Raw genomic sequence first — 22,056 nt, 5'->3', positions numbered from 1 at the left:
GTACAAGACACAGCACAGTCGCCCACCCACCGCACGAGATGGCCAGAGCACGAGCAGCAAGAATGCACCATTTCTTCATCCTGTTCATCTCGTTCGTTCCTATTCTCCATCGCTTTCAGCAGGCCAGCATCATGTAGGAGGAAAAAAAAAAAACAACGACGACGAACAGGCCACTCTCCAATCCCAGCCATACACAGCAAAACGTCGCATTTGAGATCGATTTAGGCCGAGTTTCTTTTGTAAGGGTTTGCCTAGCTCCTGTGTCCATTTCATTTGTCACTCTAACCCTTGAAATGTGTCCTGCGTGATGCTATATTTGGGGGCACAGACAAAGGGTTCAAGCTCAGCAGGAGTTGTTCCATGGACTGCTTCTCTGTCTGTGCGAGCTGTGGGCTTTTGTTTTCTCCCTCTCTCCGTCCTTCTCTGCCTCTCTCTGTCTTCCACCAGAAACAAGAAACAAGTAGTGGGAAGTGAGGGAGAGAGAGAGAGAGAGAGAGCGAGAGAGCGAGAGATGGAGGGATGAGAGCGCAAAGACGAGCACCGAGTACAGTACAGAATTTGAGAAGCAGGATATAACACACAGATAAGTAAAGAATAAAGCACCAGGGTCTTCCAGGCCGTCGACAGGCTCACTGGCTAATGAAACAAAAATAAAGGGAAAAAATAGAACAAACAAAACAAACAAACAAAGCCGAGCCTGGCTTGTTGCCTGTCCCTTGTCTTGGGCTTCTGGCTTCTTTTGCTAGGCTATAATATCGCAGAGTATATCTATAGCGTATATCCGGCCGGCTAGCTGCTTGTTAGAGAGACAACGTGCAGCAGCTAACATGTGTGCATGGAGAAGAGAAGAGCCTAGAGAGAAGCATAGGCATAGATAGAGAGCGAGTGCCAGTGTCTTGTCTTTCCGGCACTACTCTCTCTACCTTGCACTCTACTGTGCTATTTTTTTATCTTTGCTTTTATTGTTCCTCCAAGCGTTGCTTATATCTTTTAGCTACAATATAAACAACAACGAGGCGCCTTTGTTCTTCGCACGGTTTGACGAAGGTTTGCCTCTTTGTTTTTCTGGTGTTTTTTTTTTTCTTCCTTTTCCTCCTCCTCCTCCTCCTTCTTTTTTTTTTCCCCCGTTGCATGCTGCTTGCTCGTAATGTGCATTCCCGTTGTCTGTTGTTGCCGTTGTCGCTGTCGTCGTGGTTGTCCTCACTAATGGCCGCCAAACTCCTCAAGCTCACAGTATCACCAGCACAGCAGCAACATCCTCTAAACAAAACACCAAGAATAACTAGAACATCGACCTGCTAGCCGTGCTCGCTAGCAAACCCAAACCCAACCCCAATAGTCCACACACACACACACACACACACAGCAGATAACAACGCCCTTTCTGCTTCCCGTCGCCATTGCGCCCGCTCCGTCCTCATTCTTAGCCTTCATCTTCCCTTTCCTTAACCCCCCTCTATTTGCTCTCCTCCTCCCCCTCTTCCTCTCTTCCTCCTCTCCTTGCACTTCCCCCTCCACCTTTCACCTTTACTATCTCTATTCCTCTGTCCTCTGTCCTCTGTCCTCTGTCCTCTGTCCTCTGTCCTCTGTCCTCTGTCCTCTGTCCACCATGACGCCCATGGCTCTCTCTGGTGCCACCAGCGACGACCCCGATGCTTCTACAATCTTGTATACCAGCCCCAGTCCCAGCCAGCTTGAGACCCCCTCGTCTTCAGTCCCAGTAACAGACAGGCCTTGGTTTGTTGCCACTGTCGTACTCTCGGCCGTTGCCGTGCTCTGTGCTGTAGTATCCCTTAGTTTCATGTTGTATCGTCGTCGTCGCCGACACCAACCACCACTCTCAGTACTGTCACCACATCCGCCACCAATACCACCCCATCGCCAATTGCCACTACCAGTTCCTTTGCCACATCCCATCGCCCCCATAGTCTACCACACTGGCCACGAGAAGCCTGTCCTCACCTCTGCCCCCAACTATCCCTCGGCTGCATTTCTCAAGCGCTCTTCCACCCAGTCGTTTGCTGCCATCGGCGACCACCGGGCCTCCTCTCACTACAACCCACGAGACAGTGGCTCCCACTCGTACTCTCATAGCCAGCGCCATTCTCGCAGTCGCAATCTCAGCCGAAATCTGAGCCGCACCCTTTCCCGCAACCTTAGCCGCACCAGGGCTATGACCCCTGAGCAGCTCGTTCTAGAACAGGAAAACCAGCGACAGCTCGCCCTTCAAAAGGCCCGCCAGGAAGCCACAGCCCAGTGCCCCGCTTCATCATCCATTTCTGCGCTTCCCGCTGCTGCTGTTCCTCCGTATACGCCCTCGCAGTTCTCCGCCAGGGATAGTTCCATTCCTGATAGTGAGAGCTTTATGTACTCCGTTTCAATGCCACCGCCCATTCGTGAGAACAACGATGCTATAGTCCAGAGCTCGCAGCCTCCCGCTTTTTCTTCAGCCGATCGGGGCCGTTTCATGAGCGAACGAGAGATTGCGCCACATCTTCGTGATGAGTGGGTTCCTTGCAACCCTTCCCATACTTCATACATCAAGCAGCATAACCAGCACGCTTGCCAGGAACAGTTGCATCATTGCCAGCAGCAGGGTCGGGCCCAAGACGAACATATGCATCATCACCAGTTACAACACCACAGTGAGCAGCAAAATATCATGCAGCAAGTCTATATTGCTGAAGACGAGGTATATAGCACGGACAGCGACGACGACTCTCGAAGTAGTAGTAGTAGTCAAATTAGCCTTCGCTCCGAATGGAAAGCTTTTGAAGCAGCCGCCCAGCGGAACCAATCCGGCGTCCACCCCGTCATCAAGAACGACTCAGAGTCTTCCAGCCCCAAACCCAAAAGCAACCACAGGCCAGCACCCCTATTTAACACTTCCGCATCTGCTGCCTTGCTTTCCTTCACAATGGAAACTCCTCTCCCCTCTCCCTCTGCCTTTGAGCACAACAACCACTGCCAGTCGTTAATTCCGCCACCTCTTCTTCCGCGCAGATCGTCTCGGCGTGGTCGTACTCGAAGCATGGATGCTACCGGGTACGAACATGCAGTGCCGCGTCGGTCCAATGGCACTCCAGTCTTGACCCTGACTGTGCCGGCTCCTGCGGTGCTACGCAAGGCCGTGTCAACTTCGGAGTTCCTAAAGCACCACAGGCAGGCTTCGTCAATGGCCAGCTCGCACTTGGAGTACGACTGGCCGGCGCTGGACTTTGACTGGCTGCCATTCCAGAAGAAAAACAGCCATCAACATACCAAGGAGGAAGACGAAGAGGTAGCCTCTCTATCCTGCATTTCGCCGCTCACCACCATTCCACCCAAAAACCAGATTGCTATTGCCAGACCGCCTAGTCATAGCTATAGCTACAGCGACAGCTTTAGCGACAGCTGCAGCAGCGACTCTAGCAGTGATTCTATCAACAGCCCTAGCAACAACCTTAGCAACAGCTCCAGCAATCACAATCTACCATCTCCATCCTCCGCCCCCTCTTCGGCTGTAACGGCTCCAGAGCCTCGCAGCAGATGGTCGGACGAGATTATGAGCAACCGCCTCGATCGCCCCATTGATCGGTCGCAGTCCATGGACACTAGCAGCTACCAGGCCTACCGGGCCAAACGAGCAGCCCAGGCAAAGCGCCTCCCGCCTGGCGGCTGGCAGTTGCAAATATCAACCCTTGATATTACCGGTGCTTGCCCACGGCCGTCCATTGTTGCCGAGGACGAGGTTGTGGAATCGTTCCCAGTGTCATCAGCGCCACTGCAACACTCGCCCGTATCAAACCAGCTTTTCCAAGCCCAATCAGCCGTTACTGCGTCTCGCCGCTCGAGCAGACGATCCGTTTTGCAAAGCGCAACAAGTCAGTCGCTTTCTGACAGCCCGTCGCCCACACAAACTCCCTCTATGAAGCCCGTGGTGAAAGAGCATCATGAAGAAGTAGCAAACCGGCGACGACAGTCGTCTACATTGACCTCGTCATACGGCGTTAGTGCATCACAGCGCTGGCATTCGTCAAATGATTCGGAGCTAATTTGCTCTTCGCGTCTGGATGGACCACTGGGTGACCTGATGCCAGGCTTCTAAACTGGCCACCATCCTACGCTGCGTTTATCCAAGATGAGCGGCATTTCTTCTATTTTACACTGCCATCCCCCCTTCTTAAGCTGCTCTTATCATCCGAGGTTAAGGGACCAGCCACGATTTCCCTTTTCCTTTCACATCGCCCCCCCCCCCCCCCAAGTTATTTCATATGTAGGTTCATCATCCACTTTCCAAGAGACTGCAGCGTTTGGTTTTGTTTGCTTCCCTATTAATAGTCTTGTTTTCCTTTTTCCTCCAAGTTTGGTTTGGCCACTTGTTTTTGTCTCTCGTTATCCCCTCTGTAATATTTCCAATGATACCCAGAAGCATCTATCTGCATCCCCCCCTCCCCCCCCCTTGCGCCGGAACCAGTCCTCCGCATTTGTATTGTATTTTAGCTTAAGCGACTTACATTTGGCAGCTTCTCCTTGCCTTGCTCTTTGTTTGTCTTTCTTGTTTTTTGTTTTTGTTCTTGGTGTTTCATCATTTGTGTCTTTAGGCTCCTTACCGCAAAATAACATGCTGCGTTGCCATTTTTGCTCTCTTATTTCATTGCGTCATTCTATAGAACATCATTTTCCTATATATATAAAAGGAATTACAGCTCTTTCATGTAACCCAAAGCCAGCCTAAGCTAAGCTGAACATACATGTCGACAAACTGCGTAACCAAGGCCCTGAAACTCTTACTGGCCCCGTCTACAGATGGACACTATGACATGCCCATAATATATCTTGTGTGCTGTACGCTTTTAGCGCGCAATCGGAGAACCTTAATATTATTGCCTTCTCCCCCCCTCCTCTATTCCCCGAGGTCGTTAGTCACGTTGACAAATTCCGACCACTGCTTCCAAGCAGCCCCGCTCTTGACACACCAGCGGGCTCTTCGCACGCCCTCCTTCCAGCGGCAATCGCCAGGCCCTCTTTCTGTCACCACTTTTCTGTCGTCTCCCTCGCCCATGTCCGACTCGTCCGCCTCAGTCATGCCGGAAACTACAAATAGAGCCGCAGCGTTCATCAGAATAAACTGCAACAACGGGTTGTTATCCTCGAGCTCGTTGTTCAAAATGCGATGAAGCAGGTCGGCGTTTTCCTTGGGCTCCTTCCCCGACTCGACTTCGCTCAGTGCATGGCGCTCAAATCCAAAGTCTTCAGGTGAGACCGTGAACTCGCGCACATGCACCTCGCCCTGGGCATTCTCCTGCAGCATCCAACAGTATGTCGGGCCTGCACAGCTGATTTCATCCAGCTCCTCAGCGCCGCATATAATAAGCGCCTTGCGTACCCCCGCAAGGCGCAAAGCTTCTGCAAACGCCGGGCCAAGTGCTCGACGCGCCACTCCAATGACACGGGCTTCCAAGACGGCTTCAACCGGGTTGGCAAGCGGCCCCAGGTTATTGAAGATTGTTCTCCACGGCAGCTGTTTGCGCACGGGCGCTACATATCGCATTCCTGGGTGGAAGACTGGTGCAAACAGGAATGCATAGTTGGTGCGAGTATAAATGTCAATGAGGCTAGTGGGGGTGACAGCATTGAGAATCGGTGGGCGAGGAGCCATACTGTTGACCAGGTCGGCGCTGCCAGATTTAGAGGTACTGGCACGGTTGCCATGTTTAGAGACAAGGAGGAGGCCGGAAGCAATAATGGAGGCTGTCGTGCTAATGTTGAAGGTATTGTGGGAGTCGCCTCCAGTGCCGACAATATCACACTAGAAAGAAGAGACAAGTTAGAATTCAACATTACTCATAGTGGCCAGCATAGCATAGTAGTAGCTATTGTCGTCATAGTCACTTACGAGACCACCGTTGTATTTTCCGACACTCAATCCCTTCTTCTGAATCAAAGCATGCAAGCCCGGTGCATCAACTTGCTCCGCAGCATTGCGCATGACTCGCGCACATTCAGCCAAGACATCTGCACGTATGTCTAGCTGCGTGAAGTGCAGGCAAATCAGCAACGAGGCAGCCTGGCTCTCGGAAACCTGATTCGTGAAGAAGAGTGAAATGGCATCAGCAATCTCAGTGGGAGTAACAGATGACGTCCCAGGCCACAGGCTTTGGAGTAGGGGTTTTATGTCTGTTTTGACAACTGTTGCAGAAGCAGAAGACCCCGCGATTGGTGCTTGAGAGGAGGCCATGATCCAATGCGCGGCAAGGGAAGGATATTGTTTTGCAAGGTCGAAAGAAGGGGAAAATAACAGCCAAGGTTCAACTTTGTCATGCAGATACTCTCGAGTATTTATTTTATGTTACAAATCCCTCTGGTCCAATCGTCATTTGCACAATAATAAGGTAGGAGATCATCAAGCAAAATGCCGCTAGTGTTACTGAGCCAAATATACCTTCTGTGTCACGTGATTTGGCTACTCAACCCCATGTTTCACAATATCTGGGAATGACTTGGTACATTCATTGTACGACATTGGAGAAAGTTGATTACCCAATCAGAAAATTGTACGACAGTTGCTTGTCACAAATTGTATTTGCTAATATATACAAATATTATTATTTACAATAAATAAAGTGAAGAAAAAAAGAAACATAGTGAACGAGAAGAAGTTTGTCAGTTTCACAGAAAGGATTAGCATCCAAAAAGAAAAGTACAGCCTACAGCCAATCAAGGCTTGAATAGACTATTTGTTGCTTACGCATCCACCATTTACAGGCAGATGCCGAAGCCGTTCGAAACAGTAGTGCACGTAAGGCCTTCGCCACAGACTCCGCCCTCGGCATAGCCCCAGCCAGAGCAGACATCAAGGCGGCTGAGAGAACCCTGGTTCTGGGTCTGAGACTCCTGACTATAAGTGTTGTTCTCATCGCTAGTGCTGGGATCAGTGGTAGGCTCCGAAGCCGGCTTAGAGGTCTTGGTCTTGTTCTTGCGGCGGCGAGTCGACGTAGCCAGAGTGGTGGGGATAGCCGGCGTGTTAGGCGCAGCCTCCTCTTCCACGTTAGGGTTGCTGCTGGACTCGGAGGGGGGGAAGCCTGTAACAGCAGGGGTCTCGCCCTCGTAGGTGGGCACAGTAGGCTGCTCGGTAGGGGCGGCAGGATCAAAGGTAGAGACGGGAGGAACCTCTCCTCCATAGGTAGGCACGGTAGGCTCCTCAGCGGGGGCTGTAGGCTCATAGGTAGGGACAGCAGGCTCCTCAGCAGGGGCAGTAGGCTCATAGGTAGGGACAGCAGGCTCCTCAGCAGGGGCAGTAGGCTCATAGGTAGGGACAGCAGGCTCCTCGGCAGGGGCAGTAGGCTCATAGGTAGGGGCCGGTGGGCTAGTTCCTGAGCGGGTAGGGCCAGCAGGGTTGCTGCCAGAAGAAGTGGGAACAGTAGGGGGAGCAGCAACAGCCGACGACGACGAGGACGGCGGGGTAGTAGTGCGGTTTCCACCGTTGTTCGATTGCCAGTCACGGTTACGCGACAGCTCGTACCACCAGTTACGGAACATCCAACCATCAAACTCAGTAATAACACTCGATGACCCAGCAAGCATAATAAACTTCGTCTGGCCAGCAGGCTTCCAGTCATAGAAGTCATCCAAAGCAAAGGTGTGTCCAATCTCGTGTTCATAGATGTGGGTGTTTCCAGTCTCCATACCCTGGAGGAAGTACTCAGTGCCCATTCTAGAACCCCAGTCACCTCCAGCGCCACCGCCAAAACCATCAGTCAGCCACAGAGACTGATCGTAGTGAGATCCTGCGCCACTTGCACAGGACGAGTATTGGCCATCCTGGTTGAACATGCGGCCGCAAGATGTGGCACACTGAGGAATACCTTCAGCATCCTTGTCATTAGTGTAAATGTCGAGGCCCTCGGTCGAGCCCTCGATCAGGGAGGCATCGTTGACAGCCCAGCCAACAATCGAGACAGAAACTTTGCTGAAGGGAAAGTTGTCGAATCCGTACATCCAAGAGAACCAATTCTCGTAGGACTTCTGGGCCGTGGCCAGGATCTTCTCACGAGTCGCGACCGATACGGTCTGCTTGGAGTCCCAGCGGACACAGAGGTTAATTTTCCTATATTCAAGGGCCTAGTTAGTCTATGATCCTGTTGTTGCAGGTAGCAAATCGGGATGTGCTGCTTTAAGGCTTACCCATCAGTTGCCATCAGCTGGTCCCAGCCGTAGTTTTTAAAGCCAAAAAGATCACTGTTTGAGTAGGTCGATGCTGCGTGATCCCAGACGGCCTTCAAGTCAGCAGCCATAGACGCCGGCGGGTCAAAAGTGAGTGTGCTCTTAGATGCAGGCTCTTCAGCCACTTCAGGTGCCTGACGCTTAGCAGGCTGGTCTTCTAGGGCCTTCCAGACACTAGCGTCATTATCGTGGGAGTGATAATGATCATATGCGACAGCTGAGCTGGCAAGGGCCAGAGAGGTGGCTAGAACAGAAGAGTAACGCATTGTGTCTGTGGGTATAGATGTTTATGTGGAATAATGCCGTATACAATACGCAGTTTTTTGTGAGGAAAAAAAAAAAAGAAGGACAATCAATAAAAAAGGTAAAGAGAGTGAAGTAACTTGATAATTGGTGCAAAGAATGATACTCGAGACTAGCTCAGAGAAACGACGAAACGAAAGTGTCAATAAAAAGGGCAAAGAAAGAAGCGAAAGGCTCTAGAGACACAGCTCTTAGGGCGTAAAGAAAAGAAGGTAAAGAAGAGTTGGTTGGTGAAGCGAAGCGACTTGCGTGAAGAGGTTCAGAACAAAGAGCCTCTAAATCAAGATCTCGTCCGACCTTTATACAAATTCACTGGCGGACTTATTAGTGTCTCCGAGCGTTCATCCGTGAGCATAGAGATCCTCGCCGGTTCCAGATTTTCTCATCTCATTGCTATAGCACTAAGGTGAGACGTCCCAACTTCGACTGAAGTTGACCATACTTAGCGGGTGATCTTGGCTAGCCCTGTGATGCTCGTAGCGCAGGTCCTTTGCCAAGACCGATCTTTCCCTCTTTGCCTAGCAAATTCACTCTAGGTGTTACACATATTGCTCCAAGGAGAGGGCTTGTGACCTAGAGGTTCGGAGAAGAAAGAAGGAAAGGCGTATTGGGTAAGAATAGCGTTGCAGGGTAGGCGGAGTAAGAAAGTAAGGTAAGACGAGACGAGACGAGCTACTTGATGCTTGAATCCTTTGTGCAAGTCTGAAATCAAGCTTGGGGCGGGGATCCAGTAGACGAGGACCCTGAGTGACAGTAGGAAGGACATAATTACCCCCAATATAGCAAGTATAACAAGCATAACAACGATTGAGCAACATTTTAGTGTCAAGGCGTGTCCCTATTGGTGTTAGATACAGATAGAGCTTTTGGTTTTCCCGCCTATCAAGACTGCTGCTACCTGACGAGGGATACAGGACAATACAGCTATGGTTTAGTGTATCGTAATCAGGGGGGGAGGTAGGGAGGACTTGGAGGGCTGATCTTTGTGCTATGCTCTTTTCTTAGATTTCAAGTAGTAGGTGAAAGTGCAACAGCTCGGCCCTTGGTCTGACAGTCCACTAGCTAACTGTTTGTTAGCACCACTCCCAAATCCTACAAATACGAGTATATACATATACATGTCTTCTATATGATTTACGACAAGTTTAACCTATCTAGTGATGTTTCCTTCTAGCCCCCAATAGCCTTGAGCCTTATTTATTTATTGTTGAAACAAGGTCTCTCCGTCTTACATTCGGAGGGAAAGGGGGGGGGGGTATGGCTACAAATCTCTTGCATGTGCAAGCAGTAGTTCTCAGCCAAGAAAGAGATCCACACGCTAGTTTGTCGAGCATCCCTGATCTCGAATTAGCCTTCTAGACCCTTTTTGTTTCAGTCTCTCCGACAAGCCGGTCAAAGTCTAGCCCACGGAGATCCGTCTGACTGTCAGAGACGAACTCAGGGGCCATAGCTAGGCGGAATAGCGCCTTGTTCTAACCCTAGATATGTTGTGTATAACCCTATCTTGGACGGACGTAATACGAGCTTGGTGTCGATCCTCAGTTCTCTGACGCAGTTTCATCAGCACACATCTCCTTTTCCGCTATTTCCACGTATTGTATTGCTTGTTGTTGTAATCCTTGGTAATTGTACTTCTCGCAGAATGTTTGGTTTTCAGGTGTAGTTGGTTTAAACAATGTCTGATGTACCAAAAAAACGGCAACGGCAACGGCAACGGCAATGACAACAAGCAGTTCCTGATCTTCCACTCATGAATGGTATTCTTGTGGGCTAGGTGTGTAGCTTGCAAGCACAAACCTACCAAAAACTGGTTCAGAGTAAGTGTAGCCTTGATGTTTGAGTCCTGTCATGTTCGAAACCTAAGCCTAGCCCTACCCCTACTGTTGCAGCTAAATATCAGAACAACGGTTAAGACAGCTCTTACTAATACCCGAACGACGCATAGTATGGGTTAACGAAAACTTCCGAGAAATATTTGTACTCGAGACAATATTAACAAGTTAGAGCATGGGGTCGGAGATATAGTTATGGCGTTTAATTTGACCAATTCTGAAACAGAGTGCTTGCTGTCATGTTTCAGAAGCCGATATCGTCGCGCTAACATTCGTACCTCCTAACAAGCTAAAAGGGGATGGCCCCCAAATACTTGCTCTTGCGCCAAGAAGAAGTCCCTGGTCACGTCTCCGGGTGGGCCGTACAGGGGAGGATATGCCGCGCGCAAGAGGAGAGAGAGAGAGCTAGATTTCAAGCCTGTGAAGCACTGTTGCAAAGTTCAGGTGGAAAGCCCGTAACCCTCGAGTTCGGCCAAAATAACCCCAAGGAGCTTATATTTGCGAAACCCCGAATAAAAGAAAAGAGCATCGCAGGTGTGAACGCAAATCGAGCGAAAATCTAAATAACCTTAAAGCCTTGGGAATACCCTAATTGCTGTCCTCGGGCTTCAGATGAAGAGAAACTTCCCGGCAGAAATAAGGATGAAGCGATCCATTTATTTGATGTTGTAATTACTTACTAATTTTGTGGATTATTGAAGCAAGAAAGGGGGTTGGTAGAACACCGGTTAGGGTTATGACTTGGTTATCCATCTGGAATTGGGCTGCCTTGCGCCCTGTTCAGCCTTATGCTGACTCAGCATATGTGGCTGCATTTCCATCAGGACTTCTTGCGGGTAGGTACTTTTGAGTACACGTTATTTCTGCCAGATGTTTTGTATTCTGTTCCCCACCTCAAGCTTCAACCTCAACTCAACAATCCCTTGTTTTTCGGCCTCGCTACCGCTTTTTGGTCTTTTTTAGTGGTCCCCCCCCCCCCGCCCTCACCGCCCGTAATACATACATAGACTCTTTAAATCCAGTGGGCTGGTTTATTATTTCCATTACCGCCTCCTTCTTGGGTTTTTCCCTAGTCCTAGAATCCTGCTTGTTTGTCTAGCTCCTGATTGCAAGAGGCCAAGACATGTTTATTGAGCTTGAAGCTTGAAGCTGGTTGGTATGATTAGCCAATAATCTAATAAGCTGCTAGGCCAATCAAACCCAGCCATCGCAAGGTTATGAGGCTTGATGTAGTGCAGTCTTATCAGTTGACTCCATCTATACTATTATAATCATCACCAGACAGTCAATCCGCCCGCCATCAGCCCCAAGCCTAGCCAACCAACCGTCCAGCCCAGCCTTGACCAACCAATCTTTCTCTGCTTTTTCTTCGCAGTCTGTGGTTACATTTTAAGTCCTTGTGCTTGTGCTCAACCAGAAAAAAAAACAATTGGGGGGGGTAGAAGACAAGAACAATCGCCACAGCACAAGCCAACACGTCCCTTTCTTGTCGGACACTGTATCCTTATTTTCTTCTTTTGGTGAGAAAATAAGAGGACGGGAAAAAAGCCGAGACGCAAAATACGCCTATCGAAATACCGAAAAGACCGTGTTGTCAGTCCTGCTCTATCTTTATCGCTCTCAATATGAATCACACTGGCGAGCCTCCCGCTGACGTGCATTCGGCTGGACCTTACGAAAGCCACAGTGGCCACCCATTGCCGCACTACCCCCAGCAACCCCATGCGATTCATCCCACCTCCCAGCAGTCGCAGTCGCAACAGCATCACCAACAGCATCAATCACAGCCACAGCAGCATCAGCATCAGCATCAGCAACAGCAACAGCAGCAGCAGCAGCAGCAACAGCAGCAACAAAATATCCACAGCATCCCTCCCCCGCCCCACTCAATGCATCGGCTTCCGTCCATCCCTTCGGCACATTCGCAACACGCACCACCCCCACCGCCGCAGCAGCATTCGCAATATCAGCCCCAACAACAGTCCTCTCTGCCGTCGCCATCATCGCAACAGCAGCAACAGCAGCAACAGCAACAACATGCCGCCCCCCACGGCAGTAGTGGTTCCGTCGCACCCACGGCTGATTATAGCCAACCTGCTGCATCTTTACACCATGGACAAATGGCCCCGCCGCATTCTCAAATGTCATCGCAGCAGACATATGTCCCGCAGCCTCATGGCGGTCCACTATCTCACCAAGGCCAGCAACAACTCATGCAAACCCACACACAGCAACAGCAACAGCAACAGCAACAGCAACAAGCGACCATGCACCCACTAGCAGATCTCGTCAAGGTCTACCAAGGTCGTAAATACAAGTGTGTTAATGATATAGCCGGCCGTGTGAAGCAAATTTGTTCTAACTCAAAAAACTCTCTGCCCCTTTTTATAGACTGGTAGTCGTGCAACAGCCCAAGAGAGCCCGGATGTGTGGCTTTGGTGATAAGGTAAGCACGTGCTAAGCCGCGTCTAGATGATGCCCACCACCAATCAATTCTTAAATTAACTTACTTCTCTTCTTAACCTCCGTAGGACCGCCGGCCCATTACTCCTCCGCCCTGCGTGCGTCTGATTGTAACCAATGAAGAAGATGGTAGACCCACGAATGACAAGTACACCAACCCCTTTTTCATCCAATGACTGCTCGCAGGCCTCTAGCTAACCAAAGTAAAAAAACAACTCACCGTTTGCTCTTCTTTAGTGATATACCATACCTCTGCTTTGTCTGTCACGTCTCGCTATGGTCAGAAGACGGCACAAATGAACTGGACATTGTGCGTCACTCATCCGGTAACCCTAGCATTTCTTCTACAACTACAGCGTCATACGCCAGCATTCAGGAATCTACAGCACCGCCATACAACCAGATGGTATCCAACTCTCGCCAGAACTCATACATGCCTCAGACAGGCAACTACGGAAACGTGCCTCCATATGCCATGAATTACGGACAGCGTAAGTTTATACACAGTGCCTTATCAGATATCAAAGGATCATATGTTGACACTTTTTTTCTGCCTCAACTTGTACAGAGCCTGCAGCTGCACCGGCATCGTACATGACCAACGGCTACTCACCTGCCAACACATACTATCCTAACAATGACTACCGGGGCTCCATGGTGCCCAACGTCATGGGTGGCAATAACATGCCTTACGGCTCAAGCTACGGCGCTCCACCTCAGGACCAACCTACTGTTGTTACGCGCTCGTCGGGCCCTCATGGCATGTTTACTCGGAACCTGGTCGGCCAATCAGTAGTCAGTGCTCAGCGTCTGACGGACACCGACGACAAGGTTGGTGTGTGGTTTATTCTCCATGATCTTAGTGTTCGGACAGAGGGTAACTTCCGGTAAGTGAAGCTTTATTTTCGGTGCTAAAAAAGAAAGCTATGGGCTACAAGCATTCTCAGGAGGGAGGGTAGGAGAAGAAGAAGAGAGAGGAAATGAAGGGAAAAAAGAAAGCTAACAAGATCCCACCTGTGTAGGCTCAAGTTTACTGTTGTCAATATTGCAGCAGACAACAACTCTTCTGCTGTAACTATTAACCAGGGATCTGTGCCTGTCCTAGCGTCATGCTTCAGTGATGCCTTTACAGTCTACTCGGCTAAAAAGTTCCCGGGTGTGTGTGAGAGCACTGCCTTGTCCAAGTGCTTCGCAAGCCAGGGCATTAAGATCCCCATTCGCAAAGAAGGTGGTGCAGACAAGAACAATAATGATGAGGACTATGACTAAATGGCAGGCAAACACAGATTGGAATGGCACAAAAGGGCCTCCTGATTGGATTTTTTGCTGGTGTCCTCCTTGGTCCCTTTTTTTCTGTGTTCTAGTATTGCTTCGCTTTTTCTTTCTTTTCTTTGTTTTCAAGTTATTCTCTCTTCTGTTTTTTTTTTCCTGCTGTTTGTTTGTGAGGCTTTCGTGCTTTATTTGCTGTGCATCTGAATATTCGCTTGGTGCCTAGGGAGAGGTGGGAGGGGAAGAGGGGGCTGGTTGTTGTTATTATTGTCTTTATCTCTGGTTAATTTCTACGTATCTCATGTATAACGATATAAGACAAAGGGCGCCATCTTTTTTACACAATTGAGTTGGATCTGTGAACCCCGAATCGGGAACTTGATTTGAGCCGGTGGTTAGTATCACGGATCTTGGGTGTGTTTGTGTGTAACCCAAACTAGGGTTTGACAAAAATAAAGGTTTATAATAAGGGTTAAGACAGAGCAACAACGGCCAAGGTCTTGTGGTCTAGTGGTATGATTCTCGCTTAGGGTTAACCCTGAAGCACAGCATGCGAGAGGTCCCGTGTTCGATCCACGGCAAGACCCTGTGTTATTTTTCTGATTTTTTATTTTTTATTTTTGCTTGGGCAGGCAGGCCCTTCCTTCCCTTCCTTCTGTTTTCATCAAAACTTGGTGACATGGGAAAAATGTGATGTTCTTTTTGGTGATATGGGCGTTTATTTATTTTATATTTATCTATTATCCTCCTGGTTTTCTAGGTATTTTTATTTTTTATTTTTTTCTATCAACATAGGCCTGGGTCCCCTTCATCTTCTCACGTCATCGTTTCGTTTACTCGGGCAAAGCGAAGACAAAAAACAGAGCACATGACTTGGAGCATGTGACAAGGGGCTGTTGAGAAGAGGAGATGGAGATGGAGATGGGAAGACCAAGGGGCAGACAGGGACATTCAGGCTAGTCTCTGAGACCAGGAGACTGTGCCTAAACTTACGAGTTTGATTTTTGTTCTGGTTTTTTCTTGCTTTAATAATAATAACAACATATTAATTAACTAGAGCCGAACACCGGCTTGTTTTGTGGTCGCTTCTATGCTAAGTCAAAGCTTTAATTTGACAGCTTTGCACCCAATAAACTTTGTGGAGGAGAGGGAAGGGGAACGAAGGTGATGGGCAACAAAGGAGGCAAGATGCTTTCCTATAGCCAGCTACTCTCCTCCGGATTGGAGAAAAGCAGAGCGTGCCCCTGACTTTGACAAAGAATATTATAGACGCCAAGATGCGCGGATTCATGGATTCACGCAAAGTTGGAGTCAGTTTGCTAGTTGTGGCACGCGGTTCTGGCGCCATTTTGAAGTGGTATTTGGCATTGAGATCGGAAAAGCATGAGAAGTTGAAGACGGTGGATGGCGCGCATTCACAGGGAGTATTCTTACGTCAAGTGGCGCGCAGGGTATACAGAACACGCTATATGTGTGGACAACATGCTATGTAGTGGGTATACATGAGCTTGTGCGTGCTGCTCACTCCACTTATAGCAACCCAACCAGCACAGCTTGAGTGGAAAAATCTGCACAACATCTGCTTATTCCTCCATTTTGTGATCTTACTCAAGTTGTGACAAGTCGTTCCCTACCCCTTCTTTAGAACTTTGGGCAAATGACCTCCGATCTCCAAGATCACAAGGGAATTTAACAGAGCAAGGCCTGCTGGGCTGGGTGTCTAGGGGCTTAGCAGGGCTCAGCAGGTCTAGCATGGAGTTTCTATTACGTTTCTGTTGGTTAATAGCTTCCTATGTCCGGTGGGGCATTCCCCGGATTTCTCTTGGGGAAGCGCAAAAAACCTTGACACAAGCGCAAGTGAGAGGGGAAAAGGAAATTTAATAGTAAAAGGAGAGACACCCAAGCCAGTCCAGGGCAGCGAGAAGTGACAAGACGAAAGGAACAAATAGCAAAAAGAATGTTGACATCCCTGAATGGAACGGAACAGAGGACATGTTGGAGTTGCGAGCGGTAAGGGCCATGTGACTTTGTAAATTTCAAGTTATTATGTAAAAGACCAAGGATATTCCGAATGCATGAGTAAGTTATTTGACTTGACATTTGGCTCCGAGGAGGCGACAGGTTTACCAGATGACTGGGCCTAGCCAAGAAATTATGCTATAAGAGGAGAAAAATTTTCCCACTCCATAGGTCCCTTGTGCGAGGTAGGAGTCAAAGGCCGGCGCCGGCAGTAGGAGGAGAGGAAAAAAAGAAGAAGAAAAAAAGAAGAAGAAAAAAAAAAGAAAAAAAAAAAAAAAAAGAAAAGGGCTTCTCTCTCTAGAGACAATGAGCCAATCAGATGTTGTGATGAGACCCCTGTGCTGCCTATTTTTCCAGGTAGACAGTGAGAAAAAGTGGAAGGAAGGTGCAAAAAAAACTTCTTAGTAGTTGCCTTAACTCAGCTTCGGCAACAGAGCTCTAATGGATTCTAAGAATCTCGAGGCTAGTGCTAGAGCCTTTCTTTGTTCGAGACTGTCGAAAAGCGGGTCCTCTTGACGCTCATAGCTCGTAACTGCCTCCCCAAAAGAAAAGCAAAACAAAACAAAAAAAGGCTGAGTCTCGCTGTTGGAATACTTTTATTTGAATTTATCGCCATTTTACCGCGGTACTTATTTTAGTCAACCAAATCAAAGCTGGACCCATTGTTGCGGCAAGCAACGTAGTTGAGAAGCACGTTTTCTGGTCTTGTGATCACAAAACTTGCATCGCTAACTAAGTAGTACTAGTACGTAACAGTTTAGTGACGAAACTATGAGGAGACCAAAGAGGAAAAATGCGTGAGAAAATTTGCTGTTACTGCTGGTTAGCGAGGGAGGGAGAGAACTTGGAGACTGCTGTTTTAATGTCTTTCTGCTTTGCTTGGCTTGGCTTATAGAGTCATGATGTTTTAGGAAAGAGAGTTTTATTCGTGGTATATAAGTTGGGGCGGCTTCCCACCCTAAGCTGCCTTCAGACTTGGAGACATTATTTTACACCACAAAGTTCGTTCTTCTCTAGTGCTTGTCTTTACAAACCCACCGATTGTACTGCCTTTGATATTTGCATACCACCCGCTCTGCTACGCACGCTTCTTCCTACTCCATATTTCGCTTTTTCTCCATCTCCCCATCTTCATCTCCATCTTTCCACTCATAATGGTCCTATACTCTTCTCACGGTCGTGGCGGTGTTGGCAACATGGCCGACAAGCGCCTTTCTCCGCCTTTGACCGCTGCCGACCTTGTTACCCCTACTGTGAAGACCGCTGTTTACAGCACTGGTCGTGGAGGCTCAGGCAACATGGCCCGCAACACCGACCCTCTGGAGACCCGCATGCGTCAAGATGTGGAAGAGTAAGTCAGATGCTTCCAGCCTACTGGCACCTACAACAGGCTAGATAGATACACGTAGCTAACACACCCCTCTCCTAGAATCCCACGTCGCCGTTTCTCAGGTAGCGTCCAGCACTCTGGCCGAGGAGGTGCAGGAAACATTGTCAACACCGAAGACCTGGAGCGCGCCGAGATCCCTCATATGACACTGGACATTGGCGAGAGCCTAGTCTCCGGCTCGGAACGTCGCCGAAGCACCGAGATCATCGAGAAGGCCAAGGCATTCTTCCGCAAATAGAGACTGGGATCTAGATCGCCTTTTGCTCAGTCTTGTCCCCTTGACACGATTATGTTTCTTCTTTTCTGCCCTATTTGCTGGTAGTGTATGTGCGGCGCCTTCTCCCGAGTTCTTGCTGTTTCTTCCGGAGCTGTCGATGTCCTCGTTTCTTCCCATGATACCCTCTTTCGAAACCCCTACGTTACTCAGCGACCTCCTTGACGATTTGTTGGCGTTTATTGGTTATGTTTTATTTTTATGGGGGTGTGGGAGTTTTATTTTCTTGATTTTTTTTTAACCACCTGGGCTTTGTTGATAACGGCTCTTACACAACCTTACGCATTATGATACGGAGAAAAAAAAAACTATTATATATGAACTGAGAGATCGTGAGCTTTTCAGCATCTTAGTCATTGCGAATCTGAATACGTCTTCGTTTGCCACATTTTCTACGTCATCGTGCTCTTATATATTTGAACGCAATTTGTAGTAGTAGTAGTAGTAGTAGTTAACCTGAAACCAAAGACCAGTAGTATAAAACTAGGAGCCAATACTGTAATAGACATAGTACTAGTCGTTTCGAAGGAAGAATCTAGTTGTTTTTATTTTGTTGCCGCAGATAAATAAGCAAGACAAATGGGGTCTGTACCTAATATATATGCGCCAGATATACATATTGCATTAGAAGGCTGCATATCATACATGGAAAATATAACCATTTCTAATACATATGGGCGATGAGTGTGCGTTGCCGCACTTATGCCTTGGTTAGCCTGTGGATCTCTTGGAAGAAGAACTTGAGATCCTCCGGGTTAACACCAGGAGTGATACCTAAAACGTGCAACAGAGTATTAGCATCTTCATATCTTCACATATCCACTATCACAAAAGCGCACTGGAGGTTTCATACCGTGTCCTAGATTTGCAATCCAGCCCTTCTTCTCTGACCAGAAGCCATCAACGGTCCTCTGCACCGCCTTGGTGATGGCTTCTCTAGTGCCGTATAGCACTCCAGGGTCAGCGTTGCCCTGGAAAGTGATCTTGCGGTCACCACGAATGCGGACAGCCTCTTCGGGCTCCATAAGCCAGTCAAGGCCAACCACATCGTAGCCCAAGTTGCACACGTCGTCCAGGGCGAACCATGCGCCCTTAGGGAACACGGTCATGGGCACACGAGGGAGGCCCATCTCGTCCAGACGGGCAGGTAGGTGCTTGGAAATGTAACCCAGGAAGGGCTCAGAGAACTCCTTAAAGGCAGACGGTGAAAGCTCGCCAGCCCACGAATCAAAGACCATTAGCAACTAAAGTAGATGAGTCAACGTGTTAGAATAGAATCATCTCAATCAAAAGACGCCCGGGCCTCTTGTTTTGCCAGGCCCGACCAAGGGCAAGAGTAAAAGAAGAGAAAAAATAAGGCCAAAAGGCTAAAGGCAAAGCTCACCTGGGCTCCAGCCTTGACTTGGAGAGCCAGATACTCGACACAGATCTCGGCAATTCTCTGTAGCATCGCCTTGCTCTCCTCGGCATATCTGTAAATCCACTTCTTGCTCTCCATAAACAGCTTGGTGCCACCACCCTCAACCATGTAACAGAAAAGCGTCCACGGAGCACCGCAGAAGCCAATTAGAGGCACGCGGCCGTCTAGCTTCTTGCGTGTTAGGGTAATAGCCTTGTAGACATAGTCCAGCTCCTTGGAAACGTCAACAGCGCCCTTGAGCACTTTTTCGTACTGCCCATCGTCGGGGGTACGCAGCGGTTGCGGAAAGTGAGGTCCCTTCTTCTCAACCATCTCCACCACCATTCCCATAGCCTGGGGGATGACTAAGATGTCGCTGAAGATAATGGCGGCGTCAATTAGGCCGGCATACCGCTCGACGGGCTGTAGGGTAATGGTCGAAGCTACCTCGGGGTCCCGGCAGCACTCGAAGAAATCACGAGAGCCCTTGGCCTCGTGGTATTCAGGAAGATAGCGGCCGGCTATTGGCAGATGTTAGCATCGTTTTAGACCTGAGGTCACAGCCTTGTGCTCGTTTCAAGTCTCGTGCTCATACTCATAACTTGGAGCAGAGTTCTGTGCCAAATATCTCTTACCCTGTCTCATAACCCACATAGGCGGGCGCTCAACCTTTTCGCCTAATAGAATCCAGCATGGTTAGCATTGCTAGAATATTTGCTCTGACGTGAATGAGATAGGCTGAGGGAGGTGTAGATTCCCACCTCTGGCCGCGCGAAGCAGCAGATCATTCTTCAACGGGGCAAAATTGGCGTCCATTGTATGCTTAGGAATGTTCTGTTCTTTTTTGTTGTTGTTGTACAAGGAAATGGTGTCTGGCGGTGTCCCGAGTGCTCAAGTCGATAACCAAGGTTGGATTGTTGATACACTAAAGCACCGCTCAGGATGAGCCTTCGCCGTCTGCCAAACAGATGAAGCTTACGCCACATTTGGCGGGGAGTTTAAGAAGGGGGGGAGGAAATGTGGCGGACAGAGGATTGACAGTGTGGCACTGGTAACCCTAGAGAACAAACATAACAACCCTAGCACGTCTTTTTGTTCTCAATGGCGAAAAGATCAGCGCAGGTATACAACGCGAAAAGATTCTAGCAAATCAGTCGAATTTTTGGATACGAAAATCACCGACAATTTTGCCAAGGCCTCAGTATGAACAAGGCCAGTCTGGTGAAACCCCTTGCAAATCCTACTTGCACCCTTTGATAATGTGTGGCTGCTACTTGCGAGAAACGGCAACATCGTAGGATATTTGTTGTTTGCTAGCGTGGTTTCATGAGTATCTAGTGAAGCTGCAAGGCGCGTTGTTTTTTGTAAACATGGGAAAAAGGTGGCTATTAGGACCAGCACACTCATCACAAGACACAAACGGGACCATGCAAGGCCTATAGATAGGTATGGTACAGTATAGCGAGGGAGAACACAAGGGCAGAATTAACCAATCCACTTAGCAATCCAAAAGTCTGCCTGCTCAATCTGGTGGCTTGGATTTGGATGACCTGACTGTAAGTCAAACGAGAAAGAGGAGGGCGAGGATTATGAGACGAACGGAGAGAGGAGGAGAGACGCGGCGGGGCTGAATCAACAAGGAAAGAGCGAGACTCGAGGCAGGACTCGAGTTTGAGCAAAAGAGGAAGTTTCCGGAATAAAAAATTTCGAGTACTCATCTCGAAACTCTAGCAGGCGGCATCTGTGGCCAAGATCTAGTACAGCGCATGTCGTAGTATAGATAGTAGCGATAAGTCGGGAACCAGATAAGAGATAAGAATCGCTCCTGTGACTCGGCTCGAATGTCATGTTTTGTGACAGTGATTGGAGCAAAACACAACACAAAATCACAGTAGTCGTGCTGTCCTGTCCTGGTTTTTTGGCGGGCTTGGTGCCAAGCCGCCGAGCCCAGTGTGCAGCCCCCCCTCTTCCTAGGGAAATAAGAAAGACAGAGGGTGCATATGTGGTGGTGAGGCGAGTGGGTGTCAGTTCAGGTCAGTGTACATATGGGTATCTGAATTGTGGTAGACTTCCACCGAATACGTAATTTTACTTGCATGGCATAGCAGTCATGGAACTAGGCCGCCAATAGTAGCCGAACTTGGGAGCTGGCACCAGAGAAATTTGTACGTTATGTCTCTTGGCTGAAGGGAGCACAGGTGAATATATTACTGACGGTGCTACCAGGCTCTAGCTCATGTGCGACCTTAACAGGTAAGAGTGTGGGTCTTAGTATACTTAGCATATACACACGTCTGACTTGATAGGTTTCTAATATTATGCATCTCCATTTGTGTGCTATGGTCCATGGCAGCGAGAACAAAAGAAGAATTACAAGAACATTTCTTCATCATTTTGGGTCCACCTGAAGGAAAAGAATGGAGTGCTTGGGGGATCTTATGCTTCAACATATTTTTTTTTTTTCAAATATTAAGATTGCGTGTAAATAGATCAGGCAAGCAGGCAGTCGCCCGGTGGGAGCAGCGCCAGGCTTCGGGTAGGTGCATAGAGGCGGTTAAAAAGTGAAGGTGGAGGAGGGGGAATGAACATGGATCGATGGATAGAGGCAGGGAAAAGATCTTTGGCCCATACAGCGTATTTTCGCCCAGTGAGTTTTCGCAATACGCTCAGAAAACGGAATACTGAGCACTGGCATGCTCTTGAGTATCCACGGTTGTTGGTATATATGTACATATATAATGCGTGCTGGGCTTACTGCTCGCAGGTGCAAAGTAGCTGATCCACTGTCTTGACCGCATCTTAAACACCGGCCTGGTTTCTATTCATGTCTCCGTCCACCTTTCGCTTGCAAACTACTCGCCGTCCTTTTTGTCTGCATGTTTCCTCTGTGAGGTCCCGTTAA

General features: G+C 48.7%; 6 protein-coding genes across 6 annotated transcripts; 3 read left to right on the top strand and 3 right to left on the bottom strand.

Annotated features, from left to right (window-relative positions):
- Nucleotides 1-1,609: 1,609 nt before the first annotated feature.
- On the top strand, nt 1,610-4,087 carry HOO65_060627 (uncharacterized protein; the record flags this gene model as incomplete). The annotated part of the gene is made up of 1 exon (XM_071001176.1): nt 1,610-4,087. One exon carries the CDS (start codon nt 1,610-1,612, stop codon nt 4,085-4,087), a length of 2,478 nt encoding a protein of 825 aa, XP_070857977.1.
- Nucleotides 4,088-4,885: 798 nt separating this feature from the next.
- On the bottom strand, nt 4,886-6,220 carry HOO65_060626 (Anthranilate phosphoribosyltransferase; the record flags this gene model as incomplete). Its single annotated transcript, XM_071003909.1, has 2 exons — nt 4,886-5,791; nt 5,879-6,220. The coding sequence occupies 2 exons, from the start codon at nt 6,218-6,220 to the stop codon at nt 4,886-4,888; spliced, it is 1,248 nt and encodes a 415-aa protein (XP_070857976.1).
- A 521-nt stretch (nt 6,221-6,741) lies between these two features.
- HOO65_060625 (DNA-directed RNA polymerase II subunit RPB1) lies at nt 6,742-8,471 on the bottom strand (the record flags this gene model as incomplete). Its single annotated transcript, XM_071003821.1, has 2 exons — nt 6,742-8,089; nt 8,167-8,471. 2 exons carry the CDS (start codon nt 8,469-8,471, stop codon nt 6,742-6,744), a joined length of 1,653 nt encoding a protein of 550 aa, XP_070857975.1.
- A 3,494-nt stretch (nt 8,472-11,965) lies between these two features.
- HOO65_060624 (putative developmental regulator protein) lies at nt 11,966-14,072 on the top strand (the record flags this gene model as incomplete). Its single annotated transcript, XM_071003756.1, has 6 exons — nt 11,966-12,657; nt 12,732-12,786; nt 12,872-12,932; nt 12,998-13,294; nt 13,372-13,690; nt 13,826-14,072. 6 exons carry the CDS (start codon nt 11,966-11,968, stop codon nt 14,070-14,072), a joined length of 1,671 nt encoding a protein of 556 aa, XP_070857974.1.
- Nucleotides 14,073-17,245: 3,173 nt separating this feature from the next.
- HOO65_060623 (uncharacterized protein) lies at nt 17,246-17,719 on the top strand (the record flags this gene model as incomplete). Its single annotated transcript, XM_071004089.1, has 2 exons — nt 17,246-17,442; nt 17,521-17,719. The coding sequence occupies 2 exons, from the start codon at nt 17,246-17,248 to the stop codon at nt 17,717-17,719; spliced, it is 396 nt and encodes a 131-aa protein (XP_070857973.1).
- Nucleotides 17,720-18,455: 736 nt separating this feature from the next.
- HOO65_060622 (Uroporphyrinogen decarboxylase) lies at nt 18,456-19,970 on the bottom strand (the record flags this gene model as incomplete). Its single annotated transcript, XM_071003871.1, has 5 exons — nt 18,456-18,529; nt 18,609-18,999; nt 19,140-19,675; nt 19,790-19,831; nt 19,916-19,970. The coding sequence occupies 5 exons, from the start codon at nt 19,968-19,970 to the stop codon at nt 18,456-18,458; spliced, it is 1,098 nt and encodes a 365-aa protein (XP_070857972.1).
- Between the last annotated feature and the right edge of the window lie 2,086 nt (nt 19,971-22,056).

This window comes from Ceratocystis lukuohia (assembly GCF_044167205.1).
Source record: "Ceratocystis lukuohia strain C4212 chromosome Unknown Supercontig6_pilon, whole genome shotgun sequence".
NCBI classification, from domain to species: domain Eukaryota; kingdom Fungi; phylum Ascomycota; class Sordariomycetes; order Microascales; family Ceratocystidaceae; genus Ceratocystis; species Ceratocystis lukuohia.
Note: the sequence above shows the minus strand (reverse complement) of the source record. Positions and strands in the feature narration are given on the sequence as shown.